This window comes from Bactrocera dorsalis, chromosome 2 (genome assembly GCF_023373825.1).
Source record: "Bactrocera dorsalis isolate Fly_Bdor chromosome 2, ASM2337382v1, whole genome shotgun sequence".
NCBI lineage: Eukaryota > Metazoa > Arthropoda > Insecta > Diptera > Tephritidae > Bactrocera > Bactrocera dorsalis.
In genome coordinates, this window is record NC_064304.1 from 47536137 (window position 1) to 47555078 (window position 18942).

General features: G+C 36.5%; 1 protein-coding gene across 2 annotated transcripts in view; it reads right to left on the reverse strand.

Annotated features, from left to right (window-relative positions):
* LOC105225788 (uncharacterized) overlaps window positions 1-18942 on the reverse strand; it is a 94323-nt gene that overhangs the window by 64858 nt on the left and 10523 nt on the right. For both annotated transcript variants that reach the window (XM_049447094.1, XM_049447095.1), the window contains exon 2: window positions 5857-6124. In XM_049447094.1, the coding sequence (XP_049303051.1) occupies window positions 5857-5866 (10 nt within the window). In that variant the 5' untranslated portion in view covers window positions 5867-6124. The remainder of the gene's footprint in view (window positions 1-5856; window positions 6125-18942) is intronic.

The window sequence follows — 18942 nt, forward strand, 5'->3', positions numbered from 1 at the left end:
GGACCTGTTAGTAATGGTAGCAGGAGAATTTGGTTTAAAATTATTATACCCTGAACAGGGTATATTAATTTTGTCACGAAGTTTTCAACACCCAGAAGGAAGCGCCGGAGACCTTATAAAGTATATATATAAATGATCGGTATGTTGAGCTAAGTCGATTTAGCCATGTCCGTCTGTCTGTCTGTCTGCATATATACGAAATAGTCCCTCAGTTTTTAAGATATCGTTTTGAAATTTTGTAAACGTCATTTTCTCTTCAAGAAGCTCATTTGTCGGAACTGCCGATTTCGGACTACTATAACAAATAGCTGCCATATAAATTGAACAATCGAAATCAAATGTTTGCATGGGAAACTTCCTCATTTAACGATATATCTTCACGAAATTTGGTGTGAGTTATTTCTTATAGAAATAATGTAATATCGAAAGAAATTGTTGAGATCGGCTTACTATAGCATATAGCTGCCATACAAACCGAACGATCATAATCAAGAGCTTGTATGGAAAGCTTTCGCATTTGACGTGGTATCTCCACGAAGTTTGACATAGATTACTGCTTAAGATAATAATATAATCTCCGAAAAAAATTTTCAGATCGGATTACTATAGCATATAGTTTCCATACAAACTGGACAAATAGTTACTAAAAAAAGTGCACCTGTGAAGCTAATATCGGTGCAGCCGAAGGTAACGTTTTTTTTTGTTTTTACCTTTTCTATATACTCTTGCAACATGTAGCTACAGAATATACGAGATTTGTTCACCTAACGGTTGCATGTATCACCTTACACTAAGCGAGATAGATATAGGATTATATATGTATATAAATGATCAGGATGGCGAGAAAAGTTAAAATATGGGTGACTATCTGTCTGTCCATCCGACTTTCCATGAAAGTTGTAACTTCAGTAACAATTGAGATATGAAATTGGGCGGCGGCTTCCTTTCTACAAAAAAATACGAGTTAGCAGATGACCGTAATTGGACCCCTGCCACGCATACAAATCTCTATGAATCTATAAAGTACCATAACTAAACACTAAATTAAGATATAAATCTGTAGTAGAGTACAGGGGATCGCATTAGTTAGGGGCACCTGTGGACTTAAGTTTAATCTCTTAAACTACTAAAGCTACAAAAACCAAATTTTCTCAAAACAAATATTATAAGAACTCCTACCGATAGTGTGCAAATACATAGATGAAATCGGACGATAACCCCGTACCTTATAACTAAAAATTGCCCAAATCAAACCAAAACTGTTCAAGCCCGTAGGTATCGAATATGTGGACTCCAGTACCTATATACAGATAATCCTTTTCTGACTGTAGTAAGTCTGTGTATTAAAAATGTATTGAATCGGATCAATAATTCTCTGAGCTTCCATATACCTATTTTAAAGATTTTCGAACTTCCTGGTGACTTTATACTGCATATATCGCTTGATATTTATGTTATCTGAAAGAAAATTACGGAATGTGTTTTACTCACAACGGTGTATTTGTGCCTATAATAGATAACATTGTGCGAAAGCTTGACTTAGCCCCTCAAATAACTAACATCAGGTTTTTGAATCATCCGACTGATTTTACTCCATATGATTGGTGAAACCCAGAAAACATTTTATGGTATGATATTGGCGAGAATAGATAAAATGGGGTCGATACTACCCTAGTTCCCCTATATTACGTAGAATGATGTAATTTCCGTGAAAGCCAATGAATGTCTCGAAAATAAGTCAATATACAATAGCGGACAAAAAAAAACGGGACACTTAATTGTAGTAACTTTAAATCGATGTAGTGTTAAAAAATCAGCCTTTATTATACAAGTAAGTATTTATTTTAGTAAGTACATACGTTATTCAGGTACAATAAAATGCTTTTATTTATATTCCTGAGTATATACATGGCTGCAAATAAAATGAAATGTGAAGAAAGTCCAAAACTGACTGAAGTTAATAAAGCCACAATTTTGACTTTGCGATCGCAAAACTTGAGTATACGTGAAATTAGTGGTAAAATAAATTTTAGCAAAACTACTGTCGGTGCTTTCCTACAGAAATATGCGAAGACTAAGTCTTTAAAACACAAAACAGTTTCCGGACGCCCGAAAAAGACTACTACCAAGGATGACCACCATATTAAGCGGATTAGTATTCAGAACATATTTAAAACAGTTGAAGACATCAGAAGCAAAATTCAGGAATTAAATGGAACCGAAATCAGTATGCGAACAGTACGATGGCGCCTCCAAGAAGCCGGACTAACTGCCTGTCGACCTGCCAAAGAACCACTATTGACGGTAATAATGCGACAAAAACGCCTCCAATAGGCAAAACTGCACAAAGCCTGGACCAAAGAAGATTGGAGAAAAGTCATATTTTCAGATGGGTTCAAAATTAACATCTTCGGTTCAGCCGGAATGTCGTACGTTCACAGAAGAGTTGGTGAACGTTTCAGTAATGAGTGTGTCAAACCCATCGTCAGGCAGGGGGGGAGTCAGATGATCGGGGGGTGTTTTTCCTATCATGGTTTGGACATTTGGGCTTGATTGATGGAAATATTAACACTTTTAAATACCAACAGATCTTAAAGGAAATCCTAGTCCCTTCAATTGAAAAGCACTTTTCCTATATGGACAACATAATTTTTCAGGAAAAGCCAAATCGGTAAGTAACATTTTTTATATTCCATAACCTTAAAACATTTAATTTTATCAACGACATGGTTAATACACATTTTAATTTTTTTCATATAAAAAAATATTTAGCAGAATTGGGTGTTTTATTACATAGACTGCTAGTTATATATATTTCTGGACTAGACAACACTAAGTGTTGCCAGGTGCAATAATTGGAAAGTTTGACATTTTTTAGCATAACATCACTCAGAACGTTTTGTCATTTAATCGTGAATTGTTTTATTTACAGGGAATTAAAAAATTCATCTCGGCCAAAAAATGGAATTAACTCGTGAACATTTTCGTGCGATCATTTTTCACAATTTTCGACGTGGATTATCACGACAAGAGTGCATCGATGAACTAAAATCTTTATATGGCTATGAAGCACCATCCTATAGCACTGTGAAAAACTGGTACAACGAATTCAATCGTGACCGACGCTCGCTCAAAGACGAATTCCGTGAAGGTCGTCCAAAAACAGCCGTTGTGCCAGAAAACATCGATGCCGTACGTGAACTGATAATGCAAGACCGTCATGTAACATACCTTCAGATAGAGGCATGCCTATGCATTTCTCCCACCAGCATACATTCGATATTGCATGAAAACCTGGCCGTAAAAAAGGTTTGTTCTCGTTGTGGATTGTGGATTGGTGTAAAGAAATGCTGAAAAAATACGATCGCGGTGCTTCAAAAGACGTTTGTAAGATCGTCACAGGTAACGAATCATGGATCAATGCGTATGAGCCCGAAACAAAACAGCAATCGACCGTGTGGGTCTTCCAAGACGAGCCAAGTTCAACGAAAAAAAAACATTTTCGTTGATAAATATGCCTATTTTCATTATTAGGCCAGAAATATATATAGCAGCCCTCGTACTGGACTGGCCTGGTCTGATATAAACCCCATAGAAAACCTTTGGCACACCATGAAAGCGCGGATAACCAAGAAGAGAACAAGAACTTTGTCGGAACTTGACCGAATAATTGAAGACATTTGGTATAACGGTATTTTGACACAAATTTTACAGTCGCTAGTTGATTCCATGCCCGAACGAATAAAAACCGTGATAAAAAACAAAGCAGGCGGCACGAAATTTTAAAACAAGATATTTTGTTGACTCTATTATTATTACCAATTTAAAAAAAATCGAGTTTTTATTTTATCGCGTTTAGTTTTGAGAACATGTTTTATAAGTATCATAGTAGAAATTGAAATAACGGAAATATTTTATTTCAGCTTCTAATAAAAAATGGAAATATTTATTTTGGACTAAGTTATTTATTTTAGTTTCGAATACTTATATGAACCAAGTGTCATGAATTTTTTTTTATATAAGTCCAGATTTAAAAAAAAATCAAATAATCACACATTTCTAATGTGTCCTCTTTTTTTGTCCGAGTCTGAGTGTTACGGATGTTTAATTCTGTTCGTACCTAATTCCTATTCTAATTCGGGTTTGTTCTTGAATCAATTATACAAGTATTTCAAAGTTTACGGGAAGAAAACTGATGGGTGTAAGCAGTCCCGTAGAAAATATCGTCGGCCTTCTCAAAAACCTGTGGTGTAGCCTCCAAGATCGTGCGATCTAAAACCGCTGCACTATTTTTTGTGGCGTTATGTGAAGTTAATTATCGATGAGATCGAGAAATTGGGCCTCTCAGCTGGAACTTATTAGATCCAACCGCGGCACCCACCTGCCCAAAATATTTTTTAAAACATCAAGGCTAAGACTTATCTTTATAATAAAGTTAAATTGTTGACCTTGACAATAGAATATATTTATTTCTTCTTCAGAACCACATATCTGAAAAAACCTTTTTTTTTCATATAAAAAAAATATTTAGGAGAATTGGGTGTTTTATTACTGGACTGGTATAAACCCCATAGAAAACCTTTGGCACATCATGAAAGCGCGGATAACCAAGAAGAGAACATGAGAGACTTATGAGAACTACATTTTTTGGTTGGAAATGCGTTAATTGCCCATACATACTATGTACATATATACATATTTGTTTCCGCTTAGGTAGTGTTGATGTATCTGTACATATACCCGTATTAGGAGCAGTTGCGATATATTCGACAATTAAGAAATAGTACGAAGAATAAAGGTATGCAATAATATTCTTTATATCCGGAAATATAGTTGCAGTCCTGAAAGCCAATTATTGAATAAAAATAACCTGGTTTGGAAAATGTGATTTTGTATCTGAATGTGTGTAATTTGATTTGGGACATCGAGTATATGCTCATTATCTTAAATGAAGGAATATTTATTTCTAAATGAATTTTTATTTCTAATTATTTAACATCAACCTAATTTAACTTAAATCAGTAGTAAAGATACATTAATTTCCTTTTCCGATTTTGGAACCGAGACTTTGGTAGAAGTCAATCAGATTCCAATCAGAGAAATGGAGGACTTCTCTCACTGAACAAACTTTTAACTAAGCACCCTCTTGGAAATACAACATATTATACCAATATAACAAAAGCAGAACACTTATTATCCATATTTTAGCAACCCTACAACAATAATACCCACTTGGTTGATATATCGAAATGCTCTAGGCTAAACAGAGCGATAACATATTTGGCTTAACTAAACCCAAATCCTTTTGGGGAACTTTAACAAGGCAAATATTTTTATAAGAAGCCACTTTAGTATAAATGACTAGTATAGAGCAAATAAGCTTTACTGTACACATGCCTTTGTTGCTCTAATGGCAGTTGTTTTGGCAACAATTAACGGTTTTCCGTTTTTAGAAGCACTTAAAATTTGATTTCTTAAGCCTGAAAATGGTTTCGTAATGAAATTTTTACTACTTGCCGAGAAAATGTTATACTATTGCATTGTCAAATCAAAGGCTAATCGCTGATCGAAACATATGTTCCACACATCAATAAAAAGGTCGTAAAACTAATTCGTCACTAATTCCTACACAATCACACAGAAACACTGAACCAAAACAATAGCTATGCTTTGGCAATTTGCTAAGTTTATTAGGGCGAAAACATATGCCCCAATGTTCACCTTAAAGGCGAGCAACAAATATGGCAACAGTCGCTCGTTAAACACACTACAAAAAATCCAAAAAAAATAAATTTGTATATTTGTTACTTTGTAAATATATATATCATATTTGCTTATCGCCGCGTATGAACTTACCCACAGACATTTTGTCAGACTTCCGCAAATAAGGGCAGCACGAACTCTTCGCCGTTTGTTGCGTTCAAAATTTTCGCAGAACACTTGTTGCTCCACCCACTAGCTGTGTTTGTGTGCGTGTTTGCCAGCTCCACTATGCGTTCCGTTCGCCGCCAATATGAATATAGCCAAAAACGAATTTCCGCCGGATGTGTCGTTAAACGGTGTAAAGGTAGTTGCGTGTAGCGCGCTTATGATTACAAATTAATAAAAACAATAAGAAAGAGAGCTGCAAGTACAAGAAACCCAACGGAGAAAAACAAAACGAACATTAATTTGAATATTCAATAATTTTATGAAAGTTTATCAAACACTAATATAAAGAAAGTATATTCACACGTACTCATTCATTACATCAAACTAAAGCACCGAGAAAGCAGTATAAAATCAAAAATAAATAAAAGACAAGTTGCAATAGAATATGGAACACCAAACCGCTTAAGGAAGTGCCGTGAATGAAAAACTAAAATTATTAAAACTAATCTAAAATGTACAACGACAACTGGGAACCTACAAGCGCGTAAACACACATGAAGTATAAATGTATAAACGAGTACTCATACTATGTTACTGGCAGTTCTTGAATTCACTTGACGCGTTACACCTGTTGCCGTGGCCGCCAAGTCTTCCTGCCAATGGTCCCCATGCGCAAGTACGCATGTGTCTCGCAGGTTAGTCGCACCGCACAACGCGCATATTAAATGAGCTTTTCCCCTAACCCTACCAATAGAACCGTTTAATAACGGAAGCAGACACTTTTCCATCATAATCGTTAGAATTGTCCAAGCTCTACCACAGTTCGTGAGTAAAGTAAATTGGAAGTGCTTGAGGTACCACTGACTACCATAAATCTGATCGCCAACGATAGGGAAAACCCACACCACAAAAGGAGTGAGACACATACCTCTCAATTGGGAATATACTTAAGGAAAATAGCACAATGTATATACTTATATGAAGTATTATAAGTATGTGAGTCCGTTGGGTTCTAAGTACAGGTCACCTGGTGGGTGTCTGCGCCATGTTGTGTTGCATTTGACTTATATTGACATCGCAGCAAGTGGATTTTGCGATCTCCATGCCTATCACGCGTTTCTACTTACGAATCTGTTTGCAAAATAAGCATTGTTACAGAGTAGCTGAAGTTCTTCTAAACAGTTAATTAATTGTTGATATGTGGTCGTTGCAATAATCTGATCTTGAGATCATGTAAATGAGGCGACATTTCGAATACTCTGTCATCTTTATGTTACTTTACTGAGTGCTAATCAAACCCGGCTTTTTTAGCAGAAATTCGAAGCTATTCGCAGTATTGGCGTCATAATATATTTTTGGACTGTTAATCGTAGCACAAGCTATCTAATATATAGCATTTTTGCTATGGACATTTTTTTCCACATTTCGTCAAGTCTTGTGAGTAGGAATATGTCGTATTTTGATACGAAGTATCAATTTTGCAGAATCAAAAACTTACTCTTCAATTATAAACGAAATAAATATCGGTATAGCCTTTTGGGAAACGTGTTTTTTCGGGAAAATCATTTGCTGGTTTTTCATGCCATAAAAGCCTCCTGAAAACTTTAGCAACCAATAGCATTTAAATCAAGTCTTGGAGGACGATTCCAAATGTAATAGATACATTTCAGCCTGGGCAATGCATCAACGCTGTGAGATATATTTGAGGAGCATGCATATAAAGGGTGATTCAAGTAGTGGTACTTTTTTCAAGAGCCTTTTTTTTAACAGATCATGCATGAGTCATATCAAACTGTTTTATTTGATCAGTATTGTTTGGCATTTCACCAAGGAAAGATAGAGAGAGTAGGGTAATTTGGGCTGTTTTTTTGACATTAAAATTTTTATTCTACAATAGAACTTTTTTCACATATCATGAGGTGTACAAACAAATTTTTCCGGAATTTTTTGATGACATCTGTCGGAGAAATGGCTGGGTGAAATAGATGCGTTTTTTCACTGGCGGACACGATTTCTCATATTCTTCTTCTTCTTCTTCTTCTTTACTGTCGTAGAGTTAACAGCAGCGCACCAGTCGTTCTTTTCGCTACGTGGCGCCAATTGGATATTCCAAGCGAAGCCAGGTCCTTCTCCACTTGGTCCTTCCAACGGAGTGGAGGTCTTCCTCTTCCTCTGCTTCCCGCGGCGGGTACTGCGTCGAATACTTTCAGAGCTGGAGTGTTTTCATCCATCCGGACAACATGACCTAGCCAGCGTAGCCGCTGTCTTTTAATTCGCTGAACTATGTCAATGTCGTCGTATATCTCGTACAGCTCATCGTTCCATCGAATGCGATTTTCGCCGTGGCCAACGCGCAAAGGACCATAAATCTTTCGCAGAACTTTTCTCTCGAAAACTCGCAACGTCGACTCATCGGTTGTTGTCATCGTCCAAGCCTCTGCACCATATAGCAGGACGGGAATTATGAGCGACTTATAGAGTTTGGTTTTTGTTCGTCGAGAGAGGACTTTACTTTTCAATTGCCTACTCAGTCCGAAGTAGCATCATATTAGAATCATCAAATAATGTTGATAAATAAAAAAAAACTAATTAACGTTTTTTTTTAATTTTCGCAATGTTTTTTTACATAAATTTCGTCATAACATTTCCAATAAATTATAAGTTATAGGGACGTATCCATGCGTTTTGTGAAAAAAAATAAGTAAATCGATTGAGTAGTTCGACCGAAATCATGTCCGCCAATTTAAAAAAATATGTTTTAAGAAGAACCCGTTTAAAGTTTGAGGTGTGCACTCCGACCGCTCCGAACGTCGAGTGGTATTATTATTTTTGGGCCTTTTCGAAACCTTCCAGTGGCAAGTGAAAAGAAAATGCAAAAAACAAAAACATGTTTTTGAAAAAAGATTACCCTACATTGATTAGACGAAAACGTCTATCGCTTAATGACGGACCGAAATTTGTAAAAATCACAATGAGCTCTAAAATTGGCGGGGTTGAAGTTTCACAGTTGTATATATAAAGTCTATACCATTCTTTCACGTTCAATTCCTCTCGGTTATCATGCCTGCTAGTTGGTTGTCACGTATCGTGCTAATGGTCTGTAGCGTCATTTAAACGAAATTAGCCTACCTTATAGGTGAACGATATAAAAAGAGTAAAATTCTGAAATGGTTCATAAATAAGTGATTAATATGCTGGCGACGTGCCCCTTACGAACCGCAAAATATTTTCTCAGCTCTTATATGTTGTTGTTTTCGATTAAATTTGCATCTTAGCTCGATAATTATTTATTGCATAATTGTTCATATGAAATCTCCGCAATTATAGGCACTTCTATATTTATTTTTCACATGCCAGTTTTTTATTTGGGTTTAAAAAGCCTGAATTCAAAAAAAAATTACATAGTTTAAAAATGATTTACTCGCCACTCATGCGGCATGACAGTGCGGTTCGAACACGTGTGAGCAATTTCAAATTCACACTATCGTCGGTGTAGCCTTGCTGGCTCATTGCCTCTTAATTGCGCTTTGATTTGTGACTCTTTGTTGTGATCGATACCATTTTGCGAAATGCTAATATTCCCATTACAATGAGATGTGGCACTTGGTTGAGACTTTTGCTTTACGACATTTTTCCTTACTTACTTTTTTAATAAATTAACTGTTTCTGCTGCTAAAAGAAAAGCCTATGCAAGCACTCGCGGTCGGTGCGGCCTAATTTTTGAGTTCTCGTTCTATCAGTCATGTGAAGCTATGCCACATAAAATTTCCAAACTTTCCGAAAAGATATTGACTGAGGTTATACATAATTTATTTTACTCTAGTCCTCTATACAAAAATATGTGCCATGTATGTATGTTACATTCTTCTTCCATGAAGAACTTGAAGAATATTGAAATACGCCATAAGTACTGAAGAAGGAACATCGAATGTTTACCATGGTTCAGGGAATATTTATGTAATAAAATATGATATCATTGATATGGGTACACCCTCTGTGCAAATTTATAAGACCGAACGTATTTTGGTTATGAGAATCTTGTGTTGAAAACTCTTGTACTTCGGAAACAGTTTTACTAAAATAACTGTAAAACTTTAAAAAGTACGAAAAATAATATAATATGGGCTATTATAAGACCGCTACCACTTTTCTTCTCTTCTGCGGACTCTTATTAGTTTGAGTGCTTTTGAATTATTTATTTAAAATAGCTCAACGAAAATCTTTAAGTTAAGTTACTAATTTTTTTAGTAAATTAAAATTTAACTGTCCTTCCTCCTATACGGGTTTAATATCTTAAACATTATTAAAATAGCGAGCATAAACACAGGACATAAGCATAAATACGCGACAAAAGAGTCCCGCGGATGTTTCCAATGCAATTGACTTTTACGGATCAAGCCGGTCACTCGGGTCAGTTTATTGAATTTGTGGCCATCCAATCTTTTGTTTGATACATGTAGGCATTTTTGTCAGATTGTGCTGCTGAAACATTCAAATTTTTTTTTTATTGGAAGTTAGGAAGGGAACAGATGGCATTGGGAAATCACTCAATCAATCATGGTTATTCATGCAATTGGATCGGATTTTTGATTTTTCTGAGGCGGAAATTGCTTCCAGAATTTCGAAAATTAAAGCGGTTATTTTCGAATATCATGCGAGTATTCATTAAAATCACCTTGGCCACCAAAGTTAAAGTATCAAAAACAAGATTAGGTTGATTGTTTGTTATTAGGAACCCTTATTTTGAGGAGTTATTTATAACCAACAACGTGGCTAGAAAAAAAAGAGGCCGAAATTTTTTCCGTGGTCCGGTAATGTAAAGTAAAGGTATGTTTAGCTACTATAGGAAAATCAGGGGTGAATGGTATTATAGTTATGATGTTGCTGTCGTTATAGTTTTTTCTTGGTATTAGTATTATTTGTCGCAGCATTTTTAAAAAGTTATTACACTGCCAAATGTTACCTTAATCAATGGCCGCTGTATAGAAAGATGTTCTCTGAGTTCAAGGTTCGTCCAACCTTTTTCACAATTTTAATTTATTTGGACAATAAAAACCTTCTTTAAATATTACAGTTCATGGTCTAATAAAATTAAATATTACCGGGACTAATTCTGTGAGCCATCATTATGAAGTAATTTCTGTTTTATACTATACGTAAATAATGTCGATCACTAATCATAAGCGCAACAGTACCTGAGAAAAAATGCGATGAGTCATACGAATTTATGCAGATTATCACCCCAAAAACTATGAATGCGTTTAACGGAAGAAGTAAAGAAAGCCATGAGGTTAAAATTTTTCAAAACTGATACTCATCGAAATACTAAATTTATAGTAACTATCTTATTGGCTACCTGACATTTTTCATCATTTCATATTTGTACTGAGATTTATACCAATCTCTAACTAATAACTGCATTTAACCAGAGAGCTGATGCGGGGAAATCGGGCAGAGGGTGTAGCACCATAAAGACATCTATCAAATTTAGACTTGAACTATCTTCACGATTTAAGGTATATTTGGTTCGACAAATTTACACTATATCATTCAGGTTCTGTCTGAAAATGGGCAAAATGTAAATACTAACAAAATTCGTATTGCCATTGAGTCCATCTGCAATCTATGAAACAGGGCAACTCTGTTTAAAAAGTATTCGATATCTTATATAATTTCAGAAACTCCGTATATCACAAAATCCGATATCTTATCTTAAGGCTAACTTTTTACCGTAAATATCGGCTATAATTCATGGGAAACGATATGGTTGTGTAGCAAAATCGGATGGACTTAACTTAGTTGACTTCACAGGGTTTGTGAGGAAAGTAATAGGACTGATTTTCTTCCGCCGCGACTGTACTTCAAAGCGCGCGCGCATCGACTGGATACGGTAGACGCTGTCTCCGAACACCTGGAGAGTCAGGACAAACATTTTTGCTCGACCTGTTTCTGTGAGTGGTGCAAGCCGCAAATGCAGCGTCGTTAGAGCAAACTGTGAAACTCGGTAAATCTGCGTCTCTGTCTCTGTTTAACATGATCAAGCAGGTTTACCCAGATGTGACTTTGACATCAAAGACATCGTCCACCATGAATTTGTTCCTCCTGGACAAACCATCAACGCCAAGTTTTACGTGGAAGTCCTCAAGAGATTCAAACGAAGTATCAATCGAGTCCGACAAGACATCGCAGACGATTGGAAGTTGCACCACGATAACGCCCCGGCTCACACCGCCTCTCTTGTGAACAGCTACCTAACCAAGGCCGGCATCACAACGTTCCAGCCGCCCTACAGCCTAGATTTGGCCTCTCGGACTTTTTTTGTTTCTTTGCTTGGCCAATGAAAGTGAATGAAAGCAGCATGCACCTCGGCTCTCAAGACTATTCCGTGACGCCTTCAATGCTTGGAAATCGCGCTGGCAGCGCTGCATCGATGCAGAAGGAGCTTATTTTGAAAATTTAAATCGTCCTATTACTTTCCGGATAAACCCTGTACATTAATCTGATGCTCTATTAAAATATATGTAGTCGTTTCACAACTTCGTAATTTACAGGGTAAAGGCAACGAAAAAGCTTTTAGCTTAAAATTTTTGTATCTACAACATATGTCAGGGTTATCAGGCTATCACTTATGTGTTTCTGCACATATTTCATATATTAAGAGAAATAAATTTTTGTAAGGCTTTAGAGAAATTATTATTTTTATACTCTTGCAACCAGTTGCTGCAGACTATTATAGTCTTGTTCACCTAACGGATGTAAACGAGATAGATATAGGGTTATATACCTATATATATATATATATATATAAAATCAGGATGGCGAGTAAAGTTGAAATCCGGTTGACTGTCTGTCCGTCCGTCCGTTCGTCCGTCCGTGCAAGACGTAACTTGAGTAAAAACTGAGATATCTCGATGAAACTTGGTGTGTGGGTTCAAGTTCGTAGATGAGCGTAATCGGACCACTGCCACGCCCACAAATCGCCATTAACCGAAAACACATAAAGGGCCATAACGAAGCACTAAATTAAGATATAAAACTGTAATTTGATACAGAGAGTCGCAGCAGCAAGTGGCACCTGTGTGTAAAATTGGGCTTGGTCACAGTCTTTAATTAGTTTAAAGTACATATTTGTATTTTCTAAACAACCAAATTTGCTTATAAATCTTATAAAAACTGCTACCGACAGTGTGAAAATGGATGAAATCGGAGGATAACCCCGGTCACTCCCCATATAACGGTACTGTTAAAAAGTACTAAAAGCGCGATAAGTCAACCATTAAATACGCCAGAAACATTTAATTTTACCTTCTAGATGATATGACAGAGCCTTAGGGGAGACGGTGTGAAAATTGGACGATGAGCGTTGCGCTGCCCACTTTTCAGGGAAGTCCCATATCTCGGGACTCGTTCCACCGATTTCGACAAAATTTAATTCGTGATATTATTTTTACATTCTTTTGTCACATTGTGGGGATAATCCTTCTCTTATAATGGTATTTATGTATGTCAAAAATGGACCGACTGACTTTACTTTATATTATTGGTTTTACACCTTAAAGTATTTCCCTGGCTTTGATTCTTGCAATTTGCAAGAGTATAAAATGTTCGGTTGCACCCGAACTTATCTCTTTCTTACTTGTTTTTATTAAACTTGTGTGCCTACCTCAGGACTTTGAAATAAAATATTGATGGTGGTTTGCACTACCTCGGCACTCTACGGGTATAATCTTTACCACGCCGAAATTATAATGTAATTCACGTCTGAAACGACCCTCGTCATTGTCATATTTTCTTCGTTAGCACTCACATATACCAGACATTCCCTCGAGTGCATACGATCTCCTCAAATACACATACAAATGCATATGTAGTGGTTGAATGTTTTATTTAATTTTTTATTGCAATTAAGTTTCTTTTTTTGTCTATTTACGCTTATTATTCCATTTAAGACGACGGTGACATTCACTTACATCGCCAAAGTGGTTTGCCGTCTCGGACATATACTTAGCTGCTGCTGCGACTTTGCTCGCTGTGCATCTTGGCGCGCAGATGTGTTGGTGAATCGCGAATGCTTATATGTTTACTCGCTTTTGTATGTATGCGTGTGTGAGTGTGCTGCAATGTGGAGCAACAATTGAGCACATTATTTAATGGTTTTATGCTGATTAGTTTTGTGTTGTTGCACTACATTTTATCTTTTGATATGAACACGCACACACATACACATACGAAAACGTTGACTTCTGTAACGGTATGTATGCATATGATACATTTTACCGGAAATTCCAATTTAGGTAAATACGCCGCTGAAATTGTTTTTGGGATTTATACGCCAAGGGGCAGCTCGTACGGTCCAGCCGTTCTGATATTGTCGCAGACTGGGATTAAGAGCAACCGCAATCGTGCCACAACACTTGTTGTTTGCCCCTAAGTACACTAATATACATAGTCCACACACATACACAATACAAGCCGATATGCATGTGGCATGTAGCGGAATAAGCATGTAGCACAACGACGTCGTGACGTCGTCAGCAATCAGCGTTGCTGGAAAGCACCGAGGGGCTTCAGTCGTGCGACGCGACGCCACAGTGACAAGATCAAGTAGGTAGGTACAAACAATTGGAGACAAATTTTTATGGGGGACCGCATGCGAAACTCACCAGGCCGCCGGTTACTCGCTCCAAATACGCATTCAAACATGCACACACAACAACGTAAGCAAAAAGTGGGTAAAAATCGCAGCCACAAGCGACTCGTCAAAAGATGACCCCGCTTGCCCGCTCGCGGCACTCAAACGCTCCACCGACGGTTTGACAAAATTTTCGTCAATCTGCTCGTTGATGAAAACAAATCATGAATGCGAAATGAGAAAATGAACGAAAATTATGATTTATGAGTGCGAAAGGGCAAGAAGCGCGCAGACGACTCTGCGTTTCGTGCGAATGCTCGCGAGAATATGTCATACTCGTATTGCATGTGTTTCGAGCGTTATGTATGCATGTGTGGGTTAAGCTTTAATGTCCAAACATATTAGAGTGGGAAATCAATTTTGATTCTTTTATTGTGGCAACTTTATATACATATGTACATATACTTATATGAATTCATATTTACATACTCGTGATATTATTTTAGCATTGAAACAATTCAAGCATTAATTTTTAATTTGAGTGAGCATTTGATAAGTGAGTGCGTAATTTGACAGATTTATCAATTTAGATATTTAAATAGTTTGTGCTTCAACTTTTAAGTCTACAATTGCTGTTTTGCGCATTGGAATTTTGCCTTTTTTGTGAAGTATTTATGAAATATTTGTAACATTTAAAATAAATTTATCTCGATCTATTACTCAGCGTATTTATATACTGTTTATTTCTCGCTTTGAATAATTATTTTGAGAAATACTGCTTTCATTTGTTTTCCATTAAATGCTTGTTTATATTTACAAATTTTCCGACAGATGATCATGAGCTCGCTGCAGTTGTGGGACGGTTTCCCAGAAGTAAATGCTTGCTCACCCGAAATTCTTATGGATTGCGCATTCTGTTTTACTGAATGTTTTCATTTTTTGATAATTACTTAAATAAAATATCGTCAAATATTTGTAAGTAAGTAGGTTAACCATTAAATCGCACCTACACACATATGTATAGGCAGAATAAAACAATGAGCATCCCCTTGATTTTTGAGCGGCTTTGGAGTCGTTTTGTAGGCTTCGGCTCGTTTTTCCCTTTATTCCGATGATTGTAAACATGTTTGCATGTCAAATTCATAAGCCCATGTCTCATCGGCAGTTATAGCGTTCTCCTTGAATGTGGGATCGGAACTCGCACCATCAAGCATGTCCATAGAGACCTGTTTACAATACTCTTTTTGAAAAAAAAAACTCATCTTTATCGGGACGAGTCCAGCAAAAATCATTCGAACAGACTCGCGGGAAATGTCCAGCTCTCCTGCCGATCTCTAACATTTGCCTGACGATTTTCAAGTACCATATTCTTAATTTTTTTAATATTTTCATCAGTTGAAGAAGTCAAAGGTCGTCCAGAACAAGTCAACGATCTCTCAATCATCTTTGAGAGCCTTGTACCACTCTTAGGCTTGTGTTTTTGATCAAAATGAATCACCATAAGCCTTTTATAACAACGATTTCGCTCACGAAATTTCGTTAGAAATATAAAATTTAAGACAAATTCTTCATTCGATATATATCGGCTTAAGCAGGTGCTGTATGCAAACTGCTCGGTAGACCGCGTTCATACTTGGCGTAGTAATTAAGGACAGTTCTAACCACTTAGCAATAAACATTTTTCAGAAACATCATTTACCCTGAAATTCAATTACATGTTCGAAGTGCTTTTTTGTCACAATGTACTATATCCACTTTATAAGGCCTCTGCTGTTAACGTATGGGAGTTAAAGATTATCCCTGTACAAGGTATGATGAATAAGGTAAAGCTAAGTTTCGGTGCAGAAGTAAAATCGTCTGCAATATTTCCAGGCAATTACAGAATTTTCAATAACCTATATAAACCACATATTCTGTATTAGAAAATTTGTTTGCTTAGTCTCATTTCTATACTTTCCTCTACAATCGAAATATCTATATTGAAAAAACCGCAAAGTCGACTACCACTATTTTGGCTATATAAATAATACGAGGTTTGTTCAAAAATTATAGTGAACCGTAGGAAAGTCATAGTAATCGATTTCGACTGAAATGAAATTCTCCTTCGAAAGTATGAGAAAATAGCAACAATCGACTGACGACCCTCCTGAGACCTTGTTATCAGATGTGTAAATTTTCGGCTCTTCAGATAGGAATGCAAGTGCCTCCCCTTTGTGTTTCTTAAAACAGGACCTTCTAAAGCTTGAAGGGAAATTTATGCTTAGAATTGATTATCAAAAGTTTTTGCATGTGGGACCAATATTTTGGTAGACCTTTCAGTACTATGTTCAACATCCTGCTTTACAAGAAATGAATCTTGTGAAGACAAAATTTTTTCCAATTTCGAAATAAATTATTTTTTTTTGATGTATCCCTACCTGAAAAAAAGCAACACAATAAATATTGCTTCAAATTAAAGCAATCAACTAACTGTAAATTAATGAACACAAATCAGTTGAGCGAAAACATGGAACATTTTTATTTAACAAAATAAACGGTATAAATCAATTGAATTGCTTTGCACAAATTTGTCACAGAACCAATAAAATTAATTTACCGACGAAATCCAACACACACACAAAAAACCGCAAAAAAACCAAGAACACATAAACAACAAAAACAATAAGCTGAACATTGCTCGCAATAAAATTAGCAATAAAAACTGTGTCGACTTTTGAGTCGCCCGTTTCGGTTTGTTTTTGTTTCATATGTATTTCTAATTTGTGGAAAACTTACGTATTTTTCCACTAAAGTGAAAAAGCCTCGAAAGCACAACAACAAAAGAAGGCGATGAAAAATTACGCTAGACAGCAAAAGTCCATAAAACAGAGGCATTGAGTGCGAACGTCAGTGCCGCGTCGCTCATTGAGTTGCTCGCCGCTGCTCACTAATTGGCAGTGAATCGAAGAAATTCAAAAAATGCGGAGACGCCGCACAGTAAAAGTTAAAAAACATCAGAAATACGAAAAATAAACAAATGAACGAATGAGCGAATGAAAGTCGAAGTGTCTTCGGAGCCATCAGCTGATGAAGACCGCGATCAACCAGAGCGAGGCGCGCGGAGGCAACGCCGTTTGTATACTAATTTATTTATAAATTACATTAACAACGGCTAAGAGCTCTGAGAATGCCAAAGAATTCACTGAAAATTGAACACACATACACACACACATTTGTAGGCAGTAAATACTGCTCGGTATTTACGCAGACCCAGTGACACGCAGAAAAATGTAGCCACGAAAAAATTAGAACAAATTAGTTAACAAGAATATTTAATATAAACGGTGGGTGTGCGGGGATGTGGTGATATGTTGGCACTATGAAGAAAGCATACTCAAAACTCATTATGCTATGTACGCAACAAACGCGACAGTAACAAATGACGAAACGTCGGCGGCTGAGACATCAGCTGTTTTTAAATGCGTATTTCAGCAATGCGATGTCTCGCACAGTGGGCCAATGGGTGCTGAAAGATTTTCCCTCAGTAACAAACGATACAAACTATCTCAAAGAAAAATTGCAGCTACGTGCTGTCGTGGTCCGATATTGGCTGATCCGCAAAATAAGAATTTCATTGGGAAGAAGAGGAAAATGATCACATCAGAACATTATATTAAAAATTGAGGGCATCGTTCGCGTATATTCAGGCCAGCTAGTCACATATGTATATTTCAGGGTATTACATAGTTCCTGGCAATTTAATAAACCGGAGAAGCATAATCACTCACATAAAATTGGTAAGCTATGTATACTGTGGACCAATGACAAATGAACACTTACATAATTAGTTTTAAGTCAAATATACATTTTGTTCGTTTTATCGTAGAAATTGTTGTTTTATATCAAATATACATATGTACATCGCTTTGGTAACAATGGAACAAAAAAAATAAAAACTTGTATTTTGGATTTTCTTTACGAATTTTATTTTGATGAAATAATAAATACATGAAATACAAGCTCATTACTGCTCCTTATGCTCAATATGTGCCGAGTAACAAACAAAGTAAAGTGTATCAATACTTTTTGGAAAAAATTCACGAGTATTGTCCCAACGTGCAGACGTGCAGATTACTCATACGACATGTATGACTTGTAGCGCCAAAAAGCTCCCGTTGTTTTTACGATTATTGGAAAAGGCCTTCGTTAATTTCTGGCAACAATATTGATGTTTACGAAACGTTTCAAATAAATTAATGGCCTTTCTGAGATGTAATTGTGGTGCACTCGCTTTGCGTGGGCATTCCAAACGCATTACACATTGTTGGCGAGTGTTGATGCTTTAATTTTTATTTTACCAATTTTGTGACAATGTACCGCATTATTATGGCCACATCAAATGCAGCGCAAAGCACTTTGATCGTTTGTAGCCGCGCCGCGCTTTTCTGTACACTGAACTT